Source organism: Seriola lalandi, unplaced genomic scaffold, assembly GCF_002814215.2.
Source record: "Seriola lalandi dorsalis isolate HSWRI2012SDOR001 ecotype SW California unplaced genomic scaffold, Sedor1 jcf7180002054657, whole genome shotgun sequence".
In the NCBI taxonomy this organism is placed as follows: domain Eukaryota; kingdom Metazoa; phylum Chordata; class Actinopteri; order Carangiformes; family Carangidae; genus Seriola; species Seriola lalandi.
In genome coordinates this window covers 1,261,319-1,281,299 of record NW_019525210.1, presented here as the reverse complement: position 1 = coordinate 1,281,299, position 19,981 = coordinate 1,261,319, and the positions used below count along the sequence as shown (strand labels likewise).

Below are 19,981 nucleotides of genomic sequence, written 5' to 3'. Positions count from 1 at the left end.
TAAGTTTGTATAACAAAAAGAGGTAGTTGAATCAACAGTGCAACAACATTTCTAGTAACAAGTATAATCATTAATCATCATGAGTCCTAATGTGTGAGACAGTTAATATTTATTTGCTCCAGTTACAATCTCTGTCTAAATAAGTGATGCTGTTAGAACAGCACACTGATACTAACTTTTATGGCTGAGGACTATAAAATATGAACTCTAACGGTTTAAACTATTGACAATTTGTTACAGCTACAGTGGAGTCCAAAAGTCATCTGATTGTATGTCTGACATGGGGCAGAGAGTGTAATATGACACTGAGGTTGTAGGGAAGAAGGAAGAGCATAGCTGACAAGACTGAACAATGTTATAGCCAAATGTGTTACTTTAAAAAATACTATATTATCATATAAGACACTGTATCTATGTTTTGGAAGAGAAATAACTGTGCTGTGGTGGAGCCCCGGGGGTTGATGATATCCGCCCTGGGTATCTCAAGGCTCTGGATGTTGTAGGACTGTCTTGGTTGACACGCCTCTGCAACATTGCGTGGACATCGGGGGCAGTGCCTCTGGAGTGGCAAACCGGGGTAGTGCTCCCCATCTTTAAGAAGGGTGACCAGAGGGTGTGTTCCAACTACCGGGGAACTACACTCCTCAGCCTCCCTGGTAAGGTCTATGCCAGGGTACTGGAAAAGAGGGTCCGGTCGATAGTTGAACCTCAGATCGAGGAGGAGCAATGTGGTTTTCGTCCTGGGCGTGGAACTGTGGACCAGCTCTTTACCCTTGCTAGGGTGCTGGAGGGAGCATGGGAGTTTGCCAATCCAGTCCACATGTGTTTTGTGGATTTTTTAACTTTGGAGAACTAATTTTAAAACACGTTATAACATGTTACACCACTACTACTCCTTGATGGTAACTTCAGCTAATATTACAAGGTTTCTCCTCCCATATATGATATTTACCAAATGTGGACATGTATGCAATTAGCTACTAAGATTATTTCAACACTAAGCTATAAAGTTACCTCGAATTATGAAGGCTAACTGAGTTAGCAGCGACTTCATACCGCGCATCCAGGAGCCTGTTGCGGTCAGGTAGCCGGTGCAGGTGGGTGTGAACATTGACCTCTGTTCTCGGGGTCAGATCGGGTCAGATCCACCCCTCACTCCTCCCAGCTCCACCCTCTCATCCAAATATGGTTTCTTCTGGTTTCAAAAAACTAAAATGGTGACGGCCAAAACGCAAACTACTGGTTTCAAAACGGCAGTTCACAAACCAATGGGTGACATCACGGTGGGTTTAATTGTAATTATTGTTAAAAGTGCAGAATGGAGCTGGTGATGGTGATAGGGACGAAGGGCTTTAGAAAGGCTGGCAGTAATATGGCAGAGATGGGTACTCAGACAGGAATCTACAGAACTGAGTAGACAGGTGAGTCGAACAATCAGGTATCCACGATAACAAGACTGGAGCTGAGCGTGGCAGGTGGCAGCGTTGCAGGAGTATGGACCTTAGCACAGGGATGACTGGGTTACAAAAAATGGAGTTGAAACGGTCCTTTATACTGCAACTGCTTGTGGAGTTTAGATAGATAGATAGTTAGAGATGCCATTTTGTAGCCAGAAAGCTAACAAACAATAGCAGACTCGCTAACACAGAGCCTTGGACTTCTCACGACGATATTCATAACCTGGAATACTTTTATGAAGAAACCCTTTTGATTTTTGTGATCTATGGACTGTTTTGGATTAAAGGAATATGAATAATGGAGGAATGGAGTGAGAATTTGAGTTCTACATGTCTAAACGGTAGGCAGTCACCATGTTCAGCTAGTACACAATGCTGGTAGATATTAATAAATGAGCTTATGATTAATGCAAAATGAACTGAATATTTGAATTGGAATAGAGGCTCTAACTGATCTAATGAGGTGTAGTCTGTCTATATTGACAAACGTTAAAGCATTTACTCTGTCAGAGCACGTGCATTACCTGCTGAGGGGCCTGTGGACAGGCCAGCGGGCCGCATGACATTAATAAATTAGAAAAATTAAAAGCAAAGTGCAAGGCCAGTCCAGTCCATATCAGAATCAGAAATACTTTATATATATATATATACACTGTTGATCATAAAGTTGGAATAAAATATTTTTTTTTTTATATTTTTTTAGCGCCAAACAAATGTTATGCATGAATTCATTTCACCTGGTAATTGGGACACATTATGTAATCATTGCACCTGGTCAAAATTGATTACTGATTAATTTAAATAGGAATTAACAGAGGATTGAGTCTGAAAACAAAATGATTCCAACTTTATGGGCAACAGTATATATATATATATATATATATATGTGTGTGTGTGTGTGTGTGTGTGTGTGTGTATGAAGCGGTAGAGCTGCCTAACAGAACCTCAAGTAAGTTATTTTTACCTGGTTGAGACTCTTATTTTGAAGGTGAATATCAAAAAAGTAAGATGGTGTTTGTGTGTGTCTGTCAATGTGCACGTGTGTATTGTTGTGTGTGGTAGTACAGCTGTGTTGTGTGTAATGCTTGTGTTACCAGGTTGAGACATTTATACGGTTAATATCCATATGGTGGTGATGGAGTTTGTGTGTCTTTTAACCTTCAGACAGCCTTTTGAAGTTGTCAGGACCGGCCAAAATGACCTCACAATAATGGTTTTTAACCAAAATTGTCCTCACAATTATAGAAAGACATGTATACAGATGCAAAGAACCACACATATACACGCACACACAAGTATACACAAATACACCATGTTGATTTTTCTTAGAGTTGCTTTCATACCTGAGTTAAAAGGATAAGAATCAATGAGTTTAATTAGCCAATCAATATCAGCTCTGCCCATTTCTGCCCAGTAACACCTGCTTCTGAATTTGTTATGCAGTCAATGGGAGAGGTGGAGGGTATTCCCATCACTTCCTCAAAAACTGTTAAAGATATCAGAATGAGACCAAAACTGGGTGATACAGGACAAAAAAAAAAAAAACTCTACATTTTTGAAAATTGTTTAATAGAGCTTGTCTGACTTTTTTGAGGAAAATTTTCAGTGTGCGCAGTTGGCTCCAGTTAGCGATTGGAGCTGTGCCTAAAGACAGCAGACATCGCTGAAGATGTAATAAATATCAAAATACTCTATACTGAAGTTACAACAACACCACACCGAGCGAGCGAGATAGAGGGAGAGAGAGAGAGAAGCTAATGCTAAGCTAAAGTAACTAGCAGATCTGAACAGCATGTAAAAAACTGCTTAGTTAGTGAAAGTCGCTAAAAGGAGCAGAGAGCTCTGAGCGCTGGAGCAGAACTAGTGTAAGTTTACAGTTTTTTTCAATCGCTAACAAGCGCTTACCCATACTTCAGATACTTTTTCTAAACTCTTAACACAGACTCACACCTACAAAACACAATTGGCCAAATGGATAATTTTCTTCTCAAAAAAACATTTTGTTAAATATATACTAACTCTTCGTTTCAAAATAGAACAAATCTTTCTCTGCACACACTAACTTTACCAAAACACTGGAAATCTGACTCAAATTGAAATTATTCTGTCAAAGAATAACACTTGTATTCACTTCACAAGGTACATGCAGTCAATCAAAGTACCCCAGGTTTCAAAATACTGGCTATTGTTGACATTACAAAAACTGCATAGACTTTTATGTTTCAGTTTTACAGGTATTTGCATGCAAAACATGCAATCCACCGTTTTTACACTAAATTTCTTGGTTGGGAACTGTATGTCCACATGTAATGTTCACATTCAAAAGCATTCCAGTAAAAAGCAAATCAGTTTTTTTTTCCTTTACTGTTTACTACAGGAGGTACAGTAGAAATACTGTTTACAGGGTTAGGCCACATGTTTTCATCTACATCGCATCTGATATTATCCAAGACGATGCACCTGGGATAAAACCGCTTGGTATGTCGGATCCACCCTTGGCAATCATCAACTGTAATGTCCCTGCAGCCAGCTTCCATGGCTTCAAGGAGGGACATCTGGTCATGTGGCTGATGGTCATAAACCTTCCACCTCCATGCAGAAAAGAACTCCTCTATGGGGTTGAGGAAAGGTGAATAGGGTGGAAGGAAGAGACGTACCAGTCTTGGGCGGACTTCAAACCATGTTGTTATTGCTTGCGAATGATGGAAAGCCACATTGTCCCAGGTGATTACAAAGGTCCTCATGTTTTCACCCTCCTGATCCTGCTCTGGAACAAGGCGCTGGTGGAGATCATTGAGAAAGGCAAGGAGGCGCTCGGTATTGTAGGGTCCAACCTGACATCTGTGAAGGAGTAATCCTGCATTTGCAATTGCTGCACACATGGTAACGTTTGCCCCTCTCTGTCCTGGCACATCAACTGTGGCACTTTTTCCAATTACATTTCGTCCACGTCGACGCCTTTTGGCCAGATTGAATCCTGCCTCATCTATGTATATGAATTCATGAGGGGCCTGGTTGGCCTCCAATTCCATAACTCTCTGAAACAAAGTTTATGTAAATCATGTCATTACTGTATACCATACTGTACTGTAACCTATTACTGTGTAGGTTACCTACTTGCAAAGTGCAAAGCTTATAGAACTGGACATTGAATTGAATATACACTATACCTGGACATATTGTCGTCGTAGCTCCTTGACTCTCTCACTGTTCCTCTCAAAGGGAACAGTGTAGAGCTGCTTCATCCGCACTCTGTGTTTGGACAATATCCGCGTAATGGTTGTGGGGCTGATGCTATCGATATTGTCAAATATCTCATGGTCCTCCACAATTCTAGTTTGAATTTCATGCAGTTTTATTGCATTATTTGCAACAACCATTTCTACAATGGCAAGCTCTTGATCATTATTGAGGAGCTTTCCTCTTCCCCCAGAGGGAAGAAGACATTGCATTCTATAGAGGGACAAAAAAAAATCAACATATGCATTACTGTATGGCCTTATTGACATGTCAAGTGAGAATAGAAACAATCCATGTAAAATGCAATACTTACCTGTTGGTTTGTTGAAACATGCGTATAATGGAGACAACCGTTGACCGCCTCAAATTTGGCTGCACTGTTTCACCAGCCTCTCTTAGTGAAAGACCGTGGTTGATTACATGGTCAATGATAGTGGCACGAATTTCATCACTGACTACTGTTCTTGCAGCCCTTGGAATGCCACCACCACGCATTCTTACACCTCTACCTTGTCCTCTCCTTGGGCCTGCTCTTCTCCCTGGCCCTGCTCCTCTCACTGCACCTGCTCCTCTCACTGCTCCTGCACCTATCACTGCATCTCTCACTGCTCCTGCACCTCTCACTGCACCTGCTCCTCTCACTGCACCTGCTCCTCTCACTGCACCTGCTCCTCTCACTGCATCTCTCACTGCTCCTGCACCTCTCGCTGCTCCTGCACCTCTCGCTGCTCCTGCACCTCTCACTGCACCTGCTTCTCTCACTGCACCTGCACCTCTCACTGCATCTCTCACTGCACCTGCTCCTCTCACTGCTCCTGCACCTCTCACTGCATCTCTCACTGCTCCTGCACCTCTCACTGCACCTGCTCCTCTCACTGCAACTGCTCCTCTCACTGCATCTCTCACTGCACCTACTCCTCTCACTGCTCCTGCACCTCTCACTGCATCTCTCACTGCACCTACTCCTCTCACTGCTCCTGCACCTCTCACTGCATCTCTCCCTGGGCCCCTTGCTCTTACTCTTCCTCGTCCAGACATTACAGTGTTTGTCTTTTTCTGTTTCTGTTTCCAAAAAAATCACTCCTCAAAGTCCTCCTTTTACTGTATAAGTGTCAATGTAATAGAAAAAAAATAACCCCTGCCACTGAGTCTAAGCCAGACTGGAATCAGCTGTGGTTGGCCCAATTTACCCAACATAAATCAGCTGTGTGTCAATTATTCAATTGTTTGTTTATTATCAGCTGAGATACATTGTTTTTGAACTGATATCATTGCAGAAGCAGAGGTTTTTAATACTGTATCTAAGGTTTGGAATATTGTTTTTGCTATTGTGGGATGTTTTGTGTTAACATTCGTAAATAATACAAAAAAAATCCATAATTTTGTTCGGGAGGTATAGCTTGTCTGTTAAGAAAATGTAAGCATTGTGGAAATGTGTTCACTGACTGCATATTGTGTGAAAACGACATGAAATGTGTGAATGGTACGGCCACAAAAGACCGATGCTGTGCTAATTGTGTTTAGAGTTTTGAAAATGTGACAACTGGTTGGACAAACGGTTGTCAGCGACTGAAAAAACTAAAGCAGTGGTTGACAACTGGCAGCCCGCAGGCCAAAATTGGCCTACCAGAAAAAATATCTGCCCAACCAGATTATGTTGATATTGCACGGCCAGACATTTAGCTATAATGTCCAAATAGAGAATCTACGCCCACCTGAAGAATGTCTGTTATACTTTTATCCATGTTGAGAGTGAATCAGAAACACAAACATTTAAGAAAGTGATAGGTTTATTGCATGTCACACCTGGAACACTCCCATGAATAATTAAGAGATTTAGTACAACCCTTTTGAATCATGTGCCTGGCGCAGAGACAGTTTTTTCTGCCTTTAAATAGCAATAGTGATGTGGACACGCCCTAAATGCACTTGCACCATGCGCTTCAGACCATCCATGCAATTTGGATTGTTAAAATAGAGCCCCTTGTGTCAATTATATTCCTTTAAGGTCCCATATTTTACACTTTTCCTGTGGTTTTATATGCAGTGTTCATCCATAAGAAGATATATTTGTGGTTTTAAGAACCAAAAACCATCCATCTTAGTGTAGTTTCTCCTCTCTCAGGATTCTCTCTGGAGCTCTGGTTACAACAGGTTGGTGAGCCAATCAGAAAAGAAGCTCTGAGCCTCTCCTCTGATTGGCTGACTATTTTATGAGTATCGTGGGTCCTGTTGGGCGGGGCTTGAGAGCAGTGACTGCTTTGTTGTGACATCCCAAAGTCCTGACAGCTAATTTTAAGGCTCAGTTTCTGAATACAGGCTGTGTGCATTTCTCTGTGGATTAAGCACCTTTGTTTTCACAGTATTAATATAGAACCGAGACCTGCTTTTTAATCAAAAAAGACATGGAAATCTCAGTTTATACAATATGGGAACTTTAATGCAGCACAACTGGACATAACTGTGGCTCTTTTTGTTCCTGTTTGTCAGGGTGGAACAGTTGACTGAGCAGTTACAACAGGACACTCTGAAACTGTCTGTCGCAAATTGTAGTTGCATTTCTATCAATCAGTTTCTTAAATTAGCCTTTGATTATGTTCTGGCCCGCCATGTAATGGCCTACAGAAAAATTTGCCCAAAGGCAAATTTACTTGCCGAGCCCTGTCATAGAACATTTGTGAGGAGACTATTTAAATCCAGGTGTGCAAAGCTTGTAGAGACTTCTCTAAGAAGACTTGAATCTGAATTCAAAGACTGTTATAATATTTACAATAATTATAAGAATATGTACACTTTAAACAATGGAATACCTCATCTTTGGTGGTACTATTTTAGCTTTTTGCAGTATTATATTTTTTGTCATGCTTGTTGCTGCATTTTAGGGTTCCGTGCAGCATATGTTTGGCTATAATGAGGAGCTAAAATTGTTGTATGATTCATGAGGTACTGAGCCAACAACTATCAAAATAAAGCAATGCTGCAGCATACAAAAAGAACTCTGGTTCATTTCACTTCATATTTATTAATAATAATAATTTTAATACTTAGGGTGCACATCCAAATGTAGGATACAGAACAATCACCACAGTGTGCTACAAACATTTCCATTTAGTAGATACCTTACAGGATAATACAATCAAATACGAAAAAATAGAGCAATACTGTAAAGTATCTGAATTGTAACATTAGATATACAGTGGGGTCCAAGTGTCTGAGACCACTTTCCTCAGACACTGTAAGGCTGTGGTTGTTGTGTACACTTACTGTAAATGGTTCATATGTTCATATGCGCGGATGTTAATAGAAGTTGTATTACTGCTTGTCATATCAAGAGAATAAATAACTGTTATCATAAAATTAATGTTATGTTTGGAAAGAAAGTAAGTCACTGTTAAAGCAAGTTTATACTTTACAGATATTGTGCATTAATGAGTTTATAAATATGATAAATGATAACATTAAATTAGGTAAAATCTTGAGTCTCAGAGTGAAAAGTGTATATACACAGATGGTGATCCAGTTCCTAATTCAAAAGAACTGCTGTTACAACTGCTATGACAAAAAGGAAGCTTGTTTTGTTGATAACTGCAGAGGAGGCAGCAGTCGTTGTTGTTCCTGAGGCAGCTGTGGTTGTTGATAAAGTAGTTGTGGTCGTTGCACCTGGGGCAGTTGTAGTTGTAGTGCCTGAGGAAGTTGTGGTTGTTGCTCCCGTGGCAGTTGTGGGTGTTGCTCCCAACGCAGTCGTAGTTGTTGTACCCGGGGCAGTCGTAGTTGTTGCACCTCCGGCAGTTGTAGTTGTTGCACCTGAGGCAGTTGTGGTTGTTGCTCCTGCGGCAGTTGTGGTTGTTGCACCAGGGGCAGTTGTAGTTGTTGCACCTGAGGCAGTTGTAGTTGTTGCTCCTGTGGCAGTTGTAGTTGTTGCACCCAACGCAGTCGTAGTTGTTGCGCCTGAGGCAGTTGTGGTTGTTGTGCCCGAGGCAGTTGTAGTTGTTGCTCCTGTGGCAGTTGTAGTTGTTGCACCCAACGCAGTTGTAGTTGTTGCTCCTGCGGCTGTGGCAGTTGTAGTTGTTGCACCCAACGCAGTCGTAGTTGTTGCGCCTGAGGCAGTTGTGGTTGTTGCACCTGTGGCAGTTGTGGTTGTTAGTCCTGCGGCAGTTATAGTTGTTGCACCCGGGGCAGTTGTAGTTGTTGCGCCTGTGGCAGTTGTGGTTGTTAGTCCTGCAGCAGTTGTAGTTGTTGCACCCGGGGCAGTTGTAGTTGTTGCGCCTGAGGCAGTTGTGGTTGTTGCTCCTGCGGCAGTTGTGGTTGTTGCACCAGTGGCAGTTGTAGTTGTTGCACCTGAGGCAGTTGTAGTTGTTGCTCCTGTGGCAGTTGTAGTTGTTGCACCCAGGGCAGTTGTAGTTGTTGCACCCAGGACAGTTGTAGTTGTTGCAGCTGAGGCAGTTGTGGTTGTTAGTCCTGCGGCAGTTGTAGTTGTTGCTCCTGCGGCAGTTGTGGTTGTTGCTCCTGTGGGAGTTGTAGTTGTTGCTCCTGTGGCAGTTGTAGTTGTTGCACCTGAGGCAGTAGTGGTTGTTGCACCTGCAGCTGTTGTGGTTGTTGCTCCTGCAGCTGTTGTGGTTGTTGCTCCTGTGGCAGTTGTAGTTGTTGCACCCAACGCAGTTGTAGTTGTTGAACCTGTGGCAGTTGTGGTTGTTGCACCAGTTGCAGTTGTAGTTGTTGCACCTGAGGCAGTTGTAGTTGTTGCTCCTGTGGCAGTTGTAGTTGTTGCACCCAACACAGTCGTAGTTGTTGCGCCTGAGGCAGTTGTGGTTGTTGCGCCTGAGGCAGTTGTGGTTGTTGCACCTGTGGCAGTTGTAGTTGTTGCACCCGGGACAGTTGTAGTTGTTGCACCCGGGGCAGTTGTAGTTGTTGCGCCTGAGGCAGTAGTGGTTGTTGCTCCTGCGGCAGTTGTGGTTGTTGCTCCTGTGGCAGTTGTAGTTGTTGCACCTGAGGCAGTTGTAGTTGTTGCTCCTGTGGCAGTTGTAGTTGTTGCACCTGTGGCAGTTGTAGTTGTTGCACCCAGGGCAGTTGTAGTTGTTGCACCTGAGGCAGTCGTGGTTGTTGCACCCAACGCAGTTGTAGTTGTTGCACCCAACGCAGTTGTAGTTGTTGCACCTGTGGCAGTTGTGGTTGTTAGTCCTGCAGCAGTTGTAGTTGTTGCACCTGGGGCAGTTGTAGTTGTTGCCCCTGAGGCAGTTGTGGTTGTTGCTCCTGCGGCAGTTGTGGTTGTTGCACCAGTTGCAGTTGTAGTTGTTGCACCTGAGGCAGTTGTAGTTGTTGCTCCTGTGGCAGTTGTAGTTGTCGCACCCAGGGCAGTTGTAGTTGTTGCGCCTGAGGCAGTTGTAGTTGTTGCACCTGAGGCAGTTGTGGTTGTTGCTCCTGCGGCAGTTGTAGTTGTTGCACCTGAGGCAGTTGTAGTTGTTGCTCCTGTGGCAGTTGTAGTTGTTGTTCCTGCGGCGGTTGTAGTTGGACCAGCTGTGGTTGTAGTTGGACCAGCTGTGGTTGTAGTTGGACCAGCTGTGGTTGTAGTTGGACCAGCTGTGGTCGTAGTTGGACCAGCTGAGGTAGTTCCTTGGGTAACTGTTGATGATGCTGTTCAATAACATACATATATATTAAAGTAACATTCATTCTTTGGATCCAACATTTCTAAATTAATGTTTAAATAATAAATAAATGATTAAATAATAGATAAAGTTAAACTTACCAACAAACAGCAGAAGGATGACACAGATCTTCATCTTCATTGTAAAAGATTTTGTGAGTAGCTGTTTTGAATATAAAATCATAGATCTTTTTATAATTGGTTTGAAGTACAACATTTCTCATGTTTAGAGATATTCAGTCATTCTTTTAAATGGCTGAATTACTACAATTTAACACTTTTAGACGATGTTTAAATTAATTGCATTTTATCATTATTTATTATTCATCTTCAACACAATAAACCGTTTTAGCTGCAAATACAAATTGTTATCATGTATTTAGAAGAATTAAGATCTGCATTGTATCAGGAATAATCAAGACTTTTTGTGCATTAATTAATGTTGAGTGAAAAACAACTGTCAATACTTATACTGTTTTATCTGTAGACACAACATACTAAAATTCAAGGATAAATTTTTCCAATAAAATAAATGAATACATAATATAATCATATGAAGATAAACAGGATATGTAACTTTATTGATTGAATCTGGACAAATGATGATCAATAAATTACTCACAGAGTTCGTCTGGTGTTGAGTTCGCTGCAGTGACTGAAGTTGTGCTGCTCTCTGATTCTACCTGTTCAGTCAATGTCCTCCAGTGAACAGACAGCAGCTTTTATACTTACACAACGCGAGTAAGATGACATCACCACCAGAACAAAGACGTAAAGGATGTGTATGACTAATGTTTTTTGTCCTCTGTATAAGATGTGGCTGTTAACAGCTTATTCATACTTCTTTTATTTGGCTGGTATTTTTAGTGAATACAGAAACTGGTTGAGTGACATTTCATTTGTGACAGTGCTGGGTTTTTGTTTTTGTTTACCTGATAAGATAGCACCAAGGTTTTGTGTCATTGTGCAGCATGTGTCCCGTTTGTTTTTTGTTTTTTTTGTTGTTGTTGTCGTTTTTACATATATTATTAATATTTCACTAATTTTGAAAGTCTGGGAGGACCACACCTACAGGAAAGAATGTGTTCCTTCTAATATTAATAACCAGAGTTTTAAGACTTTGATCATCTACACTTTTTATTTATTTTTCATTTTATCTAAATTTTACCAAAAAAAAACAAAAAAAAAACTTGTTAAGGATACTAAGTGCCTTATTGCATACAAAGTAACATACAGTTTTTAACATACACTTCTAGCTAATCTAGTACATACAGCTCTAACAAAATGAATTCTTAGGCTGATATGTAGTTGAGGTCATGTTGAACTGATGTGGGGAATGTGATGCTTAAGATTCTTTTCAGGTGCATTGATACTCCTTTGATGCCCAGTACAAACACTCTTTGTGGGTGTAGATCTGAACATTTTGAGGCAGTTTAGTACCTATGTGAAAAACACTGTTGGTGGATTGGGATTTATTTGTGTCCACTGATTTCTACAACATTCTAGAATGCTCACTTGAAATATTGTTTATTACATTTAGACAAAGTACACCATTTCAAGCCCAAACCGGTTCGCCATCATCAGGCAGTGCTGGACTTAGCACCTGAACAAGAAAGATTTCAAGTAAATTTTATATAAATAATGTAATATCACGAATTTGCCTCGTAGGCTTTATGATCTGTACAACATACAACAACAACCTACATACTTCAACCTCTTTTTTTCTTGCACGTTTTGCAATTTATGCCATTTGCTGTTATGTAGCTGTTGGAAATACAGTATATACACTGTCTTCTTTATTATATTCTCATCCAAACCATGCTGTCATGGGAATTTCTTTTATACACTCAATTTTCATGACACCTGCAGTACATATGTCATTACTCTTGACATGACAACCTTGTATGGCACTAAGCCAAGTTTAAAGTAGACATGAACAGAAAAATGCGAATGCACATACAGCAGTGTAGGCGCCATAAGTTCTGTAGGCATAACATAGAGTTTTATGACCTCAAAAGATAGTATGAGGAATGTGCTGTATTTTCATAATACACATGCAGATTTATTTATTTTAAATGTGTTGCCAAGTTTTTTGAGTAGCTTTGTGTCAGGAAACCTTTTGTAATGGACAACCCTGGTCTGGCATCAGTCAGAAACCATTAAAGAAATTCATAACAAAGACATGGAGAGTGATGGATCCAGAAATGTCACCTTCCTCACTCTTCCCACCATCAAACTATCAAATTGATAGGAAACAGAGACTTAGGATCCTTCTATCACAAAAAGACAAGCTTTTATAACATCAGAGAGAAGTACAACCAGACCATGTGTCAAATGGTCATCTCCAGAGGATCAAGGCAAAGTTTGAGTTTGTTTTGCATCAACGGATGTATGGTAACGGACAACGCCTCCAGTAGCATCCACCCAGAAGAGTACCGTCATTAACATCAACTGCTATGGGTTCCAGCTAAGGAACTCCACAGCACAGCACAACTCAAAGTAGGCAATTCCATCCCTTCCTTTCTGTCAAGGGTTAGTGGTAAGTAGGGGTGGACCCAAATGCAGCCAACACTTTGGGGAACGGTACAGACAGGTTTATTAACCAAAATACAGACATGAACAGACGACGTGAACAAACCCTGAACTAAACAGACGAACCAACCCAGACAAAGGGAAGCACAAAGACTATATAGACAAGGAGGCCAGGTGATTGCACACAGGTGAAACACATTAGGGCGGGGCAGACAATCACTACACAGAAACAAGACCAAGACAAGAAGCAAAACACTGAGACACACAAGGAAACTTTATTACAAAATAAAACAGGAAGTGACAAAGTCCAAAACAAAACTAACAAAAAGTGTCTGCCATAGCAAACCATGACACTTTCTGCTCATGACTGGGTTTATGTGGAAATATGATACTTATACATCAAATCTCATGCATAGACATCATATTATTAGTAGTATCATTTAGTAGCTGTATAGTAAATAGCAAAAACATATTCTCTCCCATCATTGCCTAACTCGTTACACACTTCATTTTTATCAACTTTTGGATAAATGTGATGTGTGTCTTCTGCTCCACTTTTCATCTTTGTGAGTATCAGACATTGCATTCATCTTATATTAGAGAGTAATATAGTTAATAGATAACTTAATTTAAACTTTCATTGTCCTTTTGTGTTCCTTTGAAGGAAAGAGAGGAGATCCAAATGGAGAAGTCAGCTTCTGATATTAGACTGATCATATTTTTCAACAAATTCAATTAACAAAGTTCTTCCCTGCAGTGGGAAGTGATGCCCCCAATTAAAGAGGATTTTTAATTTTAAACTGTCACCTGGAACTTGAAATTTTTCTCTTTTCTCTGGCCAGAACGCTCATTAGTCAATGATATTTGAAGCAGATTTGATTGCTCCTCCTTAGTACTATTTTTTCTGTTTATATTCAGTATTATATCTTGTGTAATTTTTGTTACAGCACTTTAGGGCTCCTTGAAGCTTGTTTTTGGCTGTAATGAATGTCAAGGCTCAACACACACTATCAAAATAAAGTAATATGACTACAATGCTGTATCTTACAAAAACAACAAAACAAACTATGGTTCATAGCATGTCAAACTTTAATAATTTTAATAATTAATGTATACATCCAAATATAGGCTACAGAACAATCACAGCAGTGCACTCACAACATTTCCATCTAGTAGATACCTTGCAAGATGATACAATCAATTACAAAAAACTTAACTCTACTGTTAAATATTTGAATTATACCATCAAATATACAGTGGGGTCAAAAGTCTGAGATTTTTTTCACCACACTTGTCTGTGGTTGTTGTGTACACTTACTGTAAATGGGTCATATGTTTCTGTGCAAATGTTAATAAAAGTTGTATTTACACTTGTCTTATGTCAAGGGAAAATTATTTTACATGAACTTAACTTTGTGTTTGGAAAAAAGTAAGTCACAGTTAAAGCGTGTTCATGCTTCAGAGATATCACACATAAATAAGATTAGAAACACTATAAATAACAAATCAAATTAAATAAAATCGTTCTGTCTCGTAAATCTTGTAAGTCTTGATGAAGAAAAGTTTATATACACTTCCTAAAAGACGGAGGTCCAGTTCCTAATTCCAAAGAACTGCTGTACCAACTGCCATGACAAAAAGGAAGCTTGTTCTGTTGATGACTGCAGAGGATGCAGCAGTTGTTGTTCCTGGGGCAGCTGTGGTTGTTGATAAAGTAGTTGTGGTTGTTGCACCTGGGGATGTTGCAGTTGTAGTGCCTGTGTCAGTTGTGGTTGATGCTGCTGCGGCAGTTGTAGTTGTTGCAACTGGGGCATTTGTAGTTGTTGCACCCGGGACAGTTGTGGTTGTTGCACCTGATGCAGTTGTGGTTGTTGTACCTGCGTCAGTTGTAGTTGTTGCACCGGGGACAGTTGTAGTTGTTGCACCTAGGGCAGTTGTGGTTATTGCTCCTGCGGCAGTTGAGGTTGTTGCACCCCTGGCAGTTGTAGTTGTTGCACCTGTGGTGGTTGTAGTTGTTGCACCTGGGACGGTTGTAGTTGTTGCACCAGTGGCAGTTGTAGTTGTTGCATCCAACGCAGTTGTAGTTGTTGCACCTGTGGCATATGTGGTTGATGCTCCTGCGGCAGTTGTGGTTGATGATCCTGCAGCAGAAGTGGTTGTTGCACCTGCGGCAGTTGTAGTTGTTGCACCTGGGACGGTTGTAGTTGTTGCACCTGTGGCAGTTGTACTTGTTGCACCTGGGACGGTTGTAGTTGTTGCACCTGTGGCAGTTGTAGTTGTTGCACCAAACCCTGTTGTGGTTGTTGCTCCTGTGGCAGTTGTAGTTGTTGCACCCGGGACAGTTGTAGTTGTTGCACCCAACACGGTCATAGTTGTTGCACCCAACACGGTCATAGTTGTTGCACCCGGGGAAGCTGTAGTTGTTGCGCCTGAGGCAGTTGTAGTTGTTGCACCCAACGCAGTTGTAGATGTTGCTCCTGCGGCAGCTGTAGTTGTTGCACCCTGGACAGTTGTAGTTGTTGCACCCGGGGCAGTTGTGGTTATTGCTTCTGTGGCAGTTGTGATTGTTGCACCCGTGGCAGTTGTAATTGTTGCACCTGTGGCATATGTGGTTGATGCTCCTGCGGCAGTAGTGGTTGCACTTGGGGCAGTTGTACTTGTTGCACCTGTGGCTGTTGTAGTTGTTGCACCCAACGCAGTTGTAGATGTTGCTCCTGCGGCAGCTGTAGTTGTTGCACCCTGGACAGTTGTAGTTGTTGCACCCGTGACAGTTGTAGTTGTTGCGCCTGACGCAGTTGTGGTTGTTTCACCCGTGGCACTAGTGGTTGTTGCACCTGGGGCAGTTGTAGTTGTTGCACCTGTGGCATATGTGGTTGATGCTCCTGCGGCAGTAGTGGTTGCACTTGGGGCAGTTGTAGTTGTAGCAATGATGTCAGTTGTGGTTGATGCTCCTGCGGCAGTAGTGGTTGTTGCTCCTGTGGCAGTTGTGGATGTTTCACCTGCGTCAATTGTAGTTGTTGCACCCGTGACAGTTGTAATTGTTGCACCCAACACATTCGTAGTTGTTGCACCCGGGGCAGTTGTAGTTGTTGCACCTGCGGCAGTTGTAGATGTTGCAGCTGAGGCAGTTGTGGTTGTTGCACCTGTGGCAGTTGTTGTTGTTAGTCCTGCAGCAGTTGTAGTTGTTGCACCCGGGGCAGTTGTAGTTGTTATGCCTGAGGCAGTTGTGGTTGTTGCACCTGCATCATTTGTAGTTGTTGCACCCGTGACAGTTGTAGTTGTTGCACCTGGGGCAGTTGTAGTTGTTGCACTGATGTCAGTTGTGGTTGATGCTCCTGCGGCAGTAGTGGTTGTTGCTCCGGAGGCAGTTGTGGTTGTTGCTCCTGCGGCAGTTGTAATTGTTGCTCCTGATGCAGTTGTAGTTGTTGCACCTGCGGCAGTCGTAGTTGTTGCACCCGGGGCAGTTGTAGTTGTTGCGCCTGATGCAGTTGTAGTTGTTGCTCCTGAGGCAGTTGTGGTTGTTGCACCTGTGGCAGTTGTAGTTGTTGCACCTGTGGCAGATGTGGTTGTTGCACCAGGGGCAGTTGTGGTTGTTGCTCCTGCAGCAGTTGTGGTTGTTGCATCTGTGGCAGTTGTAGTTATTGCACCCGGGACAGTTGAAGTTGTTGCACCTTTGGCAGTTGTAGTTGTTGCACCTGAGGCAGTTGTGGTTGTTGCACCTGTGGCAGTTGTGGTTGTTAGTCCTGCAGCAGTTGTAGTTGTTGCTCCTAAGGCAGTTGTGGTTGTTGCTCCATTGGCAGTTGTGGTTGTTGCACCCGGGGCAGTTGTGGTTGTTGCACCTTTGGCAGTTGTGGTTGTTGCTCCTGTGGCAGTTGTGGTTGTTGCACCCGGGGCATTTGTGGTTGTTGCACCTGTGGCAGTTGTGGTTGTTGCACCCGGTGCAGTTGTAGTTGTTGCACCCATGGCAGTTGTTGTTGTTGCACCTCCTGCAGTTGTTGTTGTTGCTTCTGGGGCAGTTGTAGTTGTTGCAACCAACCCAGTTGTGGTCGTTGCAACCAACCCAGTTGTGGTCGTTGCACCTGTGGTAGTTGTGGTTCTTGCACCTGTGGAAGTTGTGGTTGTTGCACCCAGGGCAGTTGTGGTTGTTGCTCCTGCTGCAGTTGTAGTTGTTGCACCAGGGGCAGTTGTAGTTGTTGCACCCTGGGAAGTTGTGGTTTTTGCACCTGTGGCAGTTGTGGTTGTTGCACCTGAGGCAGTTGTAGTTGCTGTACTCGGTGCAGTTGTAGTTGTTGCACCCGGTGCAGTTGTAGTTGTTGCACTTCCTGCAGTTGTGGTTGTTGCACCTCCTGCAGTTGTAGTTGTTGCACCCGGGGCAGTAGTGGTTGTTGCACCCATGGCAGTTGTGGTTGTTGCGCCTGTGGCAGTTGTAGTTGTTGTACCCGGGGCAGTTGTAGTTGTTGCACCTGGGGCATTTGTTGTTGTTGCTTCTGGGGCAGTTGTAGTTTTTGCAACCAACCCAGTTGTGGTCGTTGCAACCAACCCAGTTGTGGTCGTTGCACCTGTGGTAGTTGTGGTTGTTGCACCCGGGGCAGTTGTGGTTGTTGCTCCTGCTGCAGTTGTAGTTGTTGCACCAGGGGCAGTTGTAGTTGTTGCAACCAACCCAGTTGTGGTCGTTGCTCCTGCGGCAGTTGTAGTTGTTGCACCCTGGGCAGTTGTAGTTTTTGTACCCAACGCAGTTGTGGTCGTTGCACCTGCGGCAGTTGTAGTTGTTGCAACCAACCCAGTTGTGGTCGTTGCTCCTGCGGCAGTTGTAGTTGTTGCACCCTGGGCAGTTGTAGTTTTTGTACCCAACCCAGTTGTGGTCGTTGCACCTGTGGCAGTTGTAGTTGTTGCACCAGGGGCAGTTGTAGTTGTTGCAACCAACCCAGTTGTGGTCGTTGCTCCTGCGGCAGTTGTAGTTGTTGCACCCTGGGCAGTTGTAGTTTTTGTACCCAACCCAGTTGTGGTCGTTGCACCTGTGGCAGTTGTAGTTGTTGCTCCCGGGGCAGTTGTAGTTGTTGCACCCAATCCAGTTGTGGTTGTTGCACCTTTGGCAGTTGCAGTTGTTGCAACCAACCCAGTTGTGGTCGTTGCAACCAACCCAGTTGTGGTCGTTGTACCTGTGGCAGTTGTAGTTGTTGCTCCTGGGGCAGTTGTAGTTGTTGCACCCAATCCAGTTGTGGTTGTTGCACCTATGGCAGTTGTAGTTGTTGCAACCAACCCAGTTGTGGTCGTTGCACCTGTGGCAGTTGTAGTTGTTGCTCCCCGGGCAGTTGTAGTTGTTGGACCCAATCCAGTTGTGGTCGTTTCACCTCTGGTAGTTGTGGTTGTTGCACCTGTGGAAGTTGTGGTTGTTTTACCCGGGGCAGTTGTGGTTGTTGCTCCTGCTGCAGTTGTAGTTGTTGAACCAGGGGCAGTTGTAGTTGTTGCAACCAACCCAGTTGTGATTGTTGCACCTGTGGCAGTTGTAGTTGTTGCACCCGGGGCAGTTGTAGTTGTTGCACCCGGGGCAGTTGTAGTTTTTGTACCCAACGCAGTTGTGGTCATTGCACCTGCGGCAGTTGTAGTTGTTGCACCCAACGCAGTTGTGGTCGTTGCACCTGCGGCAGTTGTAGTTGTTGCAGCCGGGGCAGTTGTGGTCGTTGCACCCAACGTAGTTGTGGTTGTTGCTCCTGAGACAGCTGTTGTTATAGTTGGAGCAGCTGTTGTTGATTGTCCTTGTACATTGCATGATGCTGTTCAATAACAACATGGACGGATTAAAGTTACATTCACTCTTGGGATCCAACATTTCAAACTTATATTCAAATTTCATCTTTTTATATTAATAGTTAAAGATAAACTTACCAACAACCAGCAGGAGGATTATACAGATCTTCATCTTCATTGTGGTAGATTTTGTGAGCAGCTTTTTAAATATAAAATCATAAATTATTGTTAGATTCATTTTTAAGTATATCTGAACATTTTTCAAGTTTAGAAATATTATTAAATTATTAAATTTTAAATTACTGAATCACCAAAATGTAACACTTATAGAATATGTTTAAATTACTTTCACTATTTTATTACCTTCTCAGTTTATTGTCTATAAAGCTGCAGCTGCAAAAGCAAACTGCTTTCCATTATTTAAATGAAAAGTAAATGTTGGGTTGTCCAAATCTGGTTTTGCATTGTATCTGTAATAATCCAGGATTTATTGTGCATTCATTAAACATTAAATTAAAAACAACTCTCAACACCCAGTTTTACCTGCAGACACAACATAATAATGTCACATAATGCCACATAATTCAAGCATTAAAAACAAAGTTTTCTTTTCTTTTTCCAATAAAATAAATACAAAAAGATGCACATAGAACACAATTTCATTGATTGAAGTTGGACAAATGTTGATTATTAAAATACTTACAGAGTTCGTCTGGTGTTGATCCTTTTAGCTGCAGTGACTGAAGTTGTGATGCTGTCTGATTCCACCTGTTCAGGATCCTTTGCTGTATGCGTGTTGATGTCCTCCAGTAAAAAGGGCAGCAGCTTTTATACCTACACAAAGAGGGTAATATGACATCAGGAGTTGAGCAAGCACCTAATTCATGATGTGTGTCTAATATATTTTCTCTGTGCAAGGTGTGGCTGTGCATTCTTATTCGGTTGATAATAATGTAAGTAAAAAAAATGGTTTAGTGACATGATATTTTAGAGAACGTTCTTGGTTTGTTCATTATCGGGGACATTTCTGATTTCTTCGTAAGCATTTGTCTTTTCTCCTGATAAGATGACACCCAAGTTTTTTATCATTATGCAGCATTTGTCCTCTTTTTTTGTCTTTTTTTTACATACATTAACTATGAAAGACTGGACGGACCACATCCGTGAGAGAATGTTTTCTCTTTAATATGAGCAACCAGAGTTTTAAGACTATGATTAACTCTACTATTTATTCATTTCATTATTTTGTCTATATTACACTAAAAAAATGAATTGTAATTTTCATCAGGTTCTACTGACTTATTGCAATCACACAACTGTAAACATACAGTTCTGGTTCAACCAGTAAATACAGTTCTTC

General features: G+C 42.2%; 1 protein-coding gene across 1 annotated transcript in view; it reads right to left on the bottom strand.

The window, feature by feature from the left end:
- LOC111665670 (uncharacterized) overlaps positions 1-18,643 on the bottom strand; it is a 21,270-nt gene extending 2,627 nt beyond the window's left edge. Inside the window, 8 exon segments of the mRNA XM_087177828.1 lie at positions 8,187-10,328; positions 10,444-10,504; positions 10,964-11,040; positions 14,799-15,134; positions 15,231-15,659; positions 16,425-16,640; positions 17,505-17,888; positions 18,369-18,643. Coding sequence (XP_087033954.1) covers positions 8,187-10,328; positions 10,444-10,504; positions 10,964-11,040; positions 14,799-15,134; positions 15,231-15,659; positions 16,425-16,640; positions 17,505-17,888; positions 18,369-18,643 — 3,920 coding nt within the window.
- Between the last annotated feature and the right edge of the window lie 1,338 nt (positions 18,644-19,981).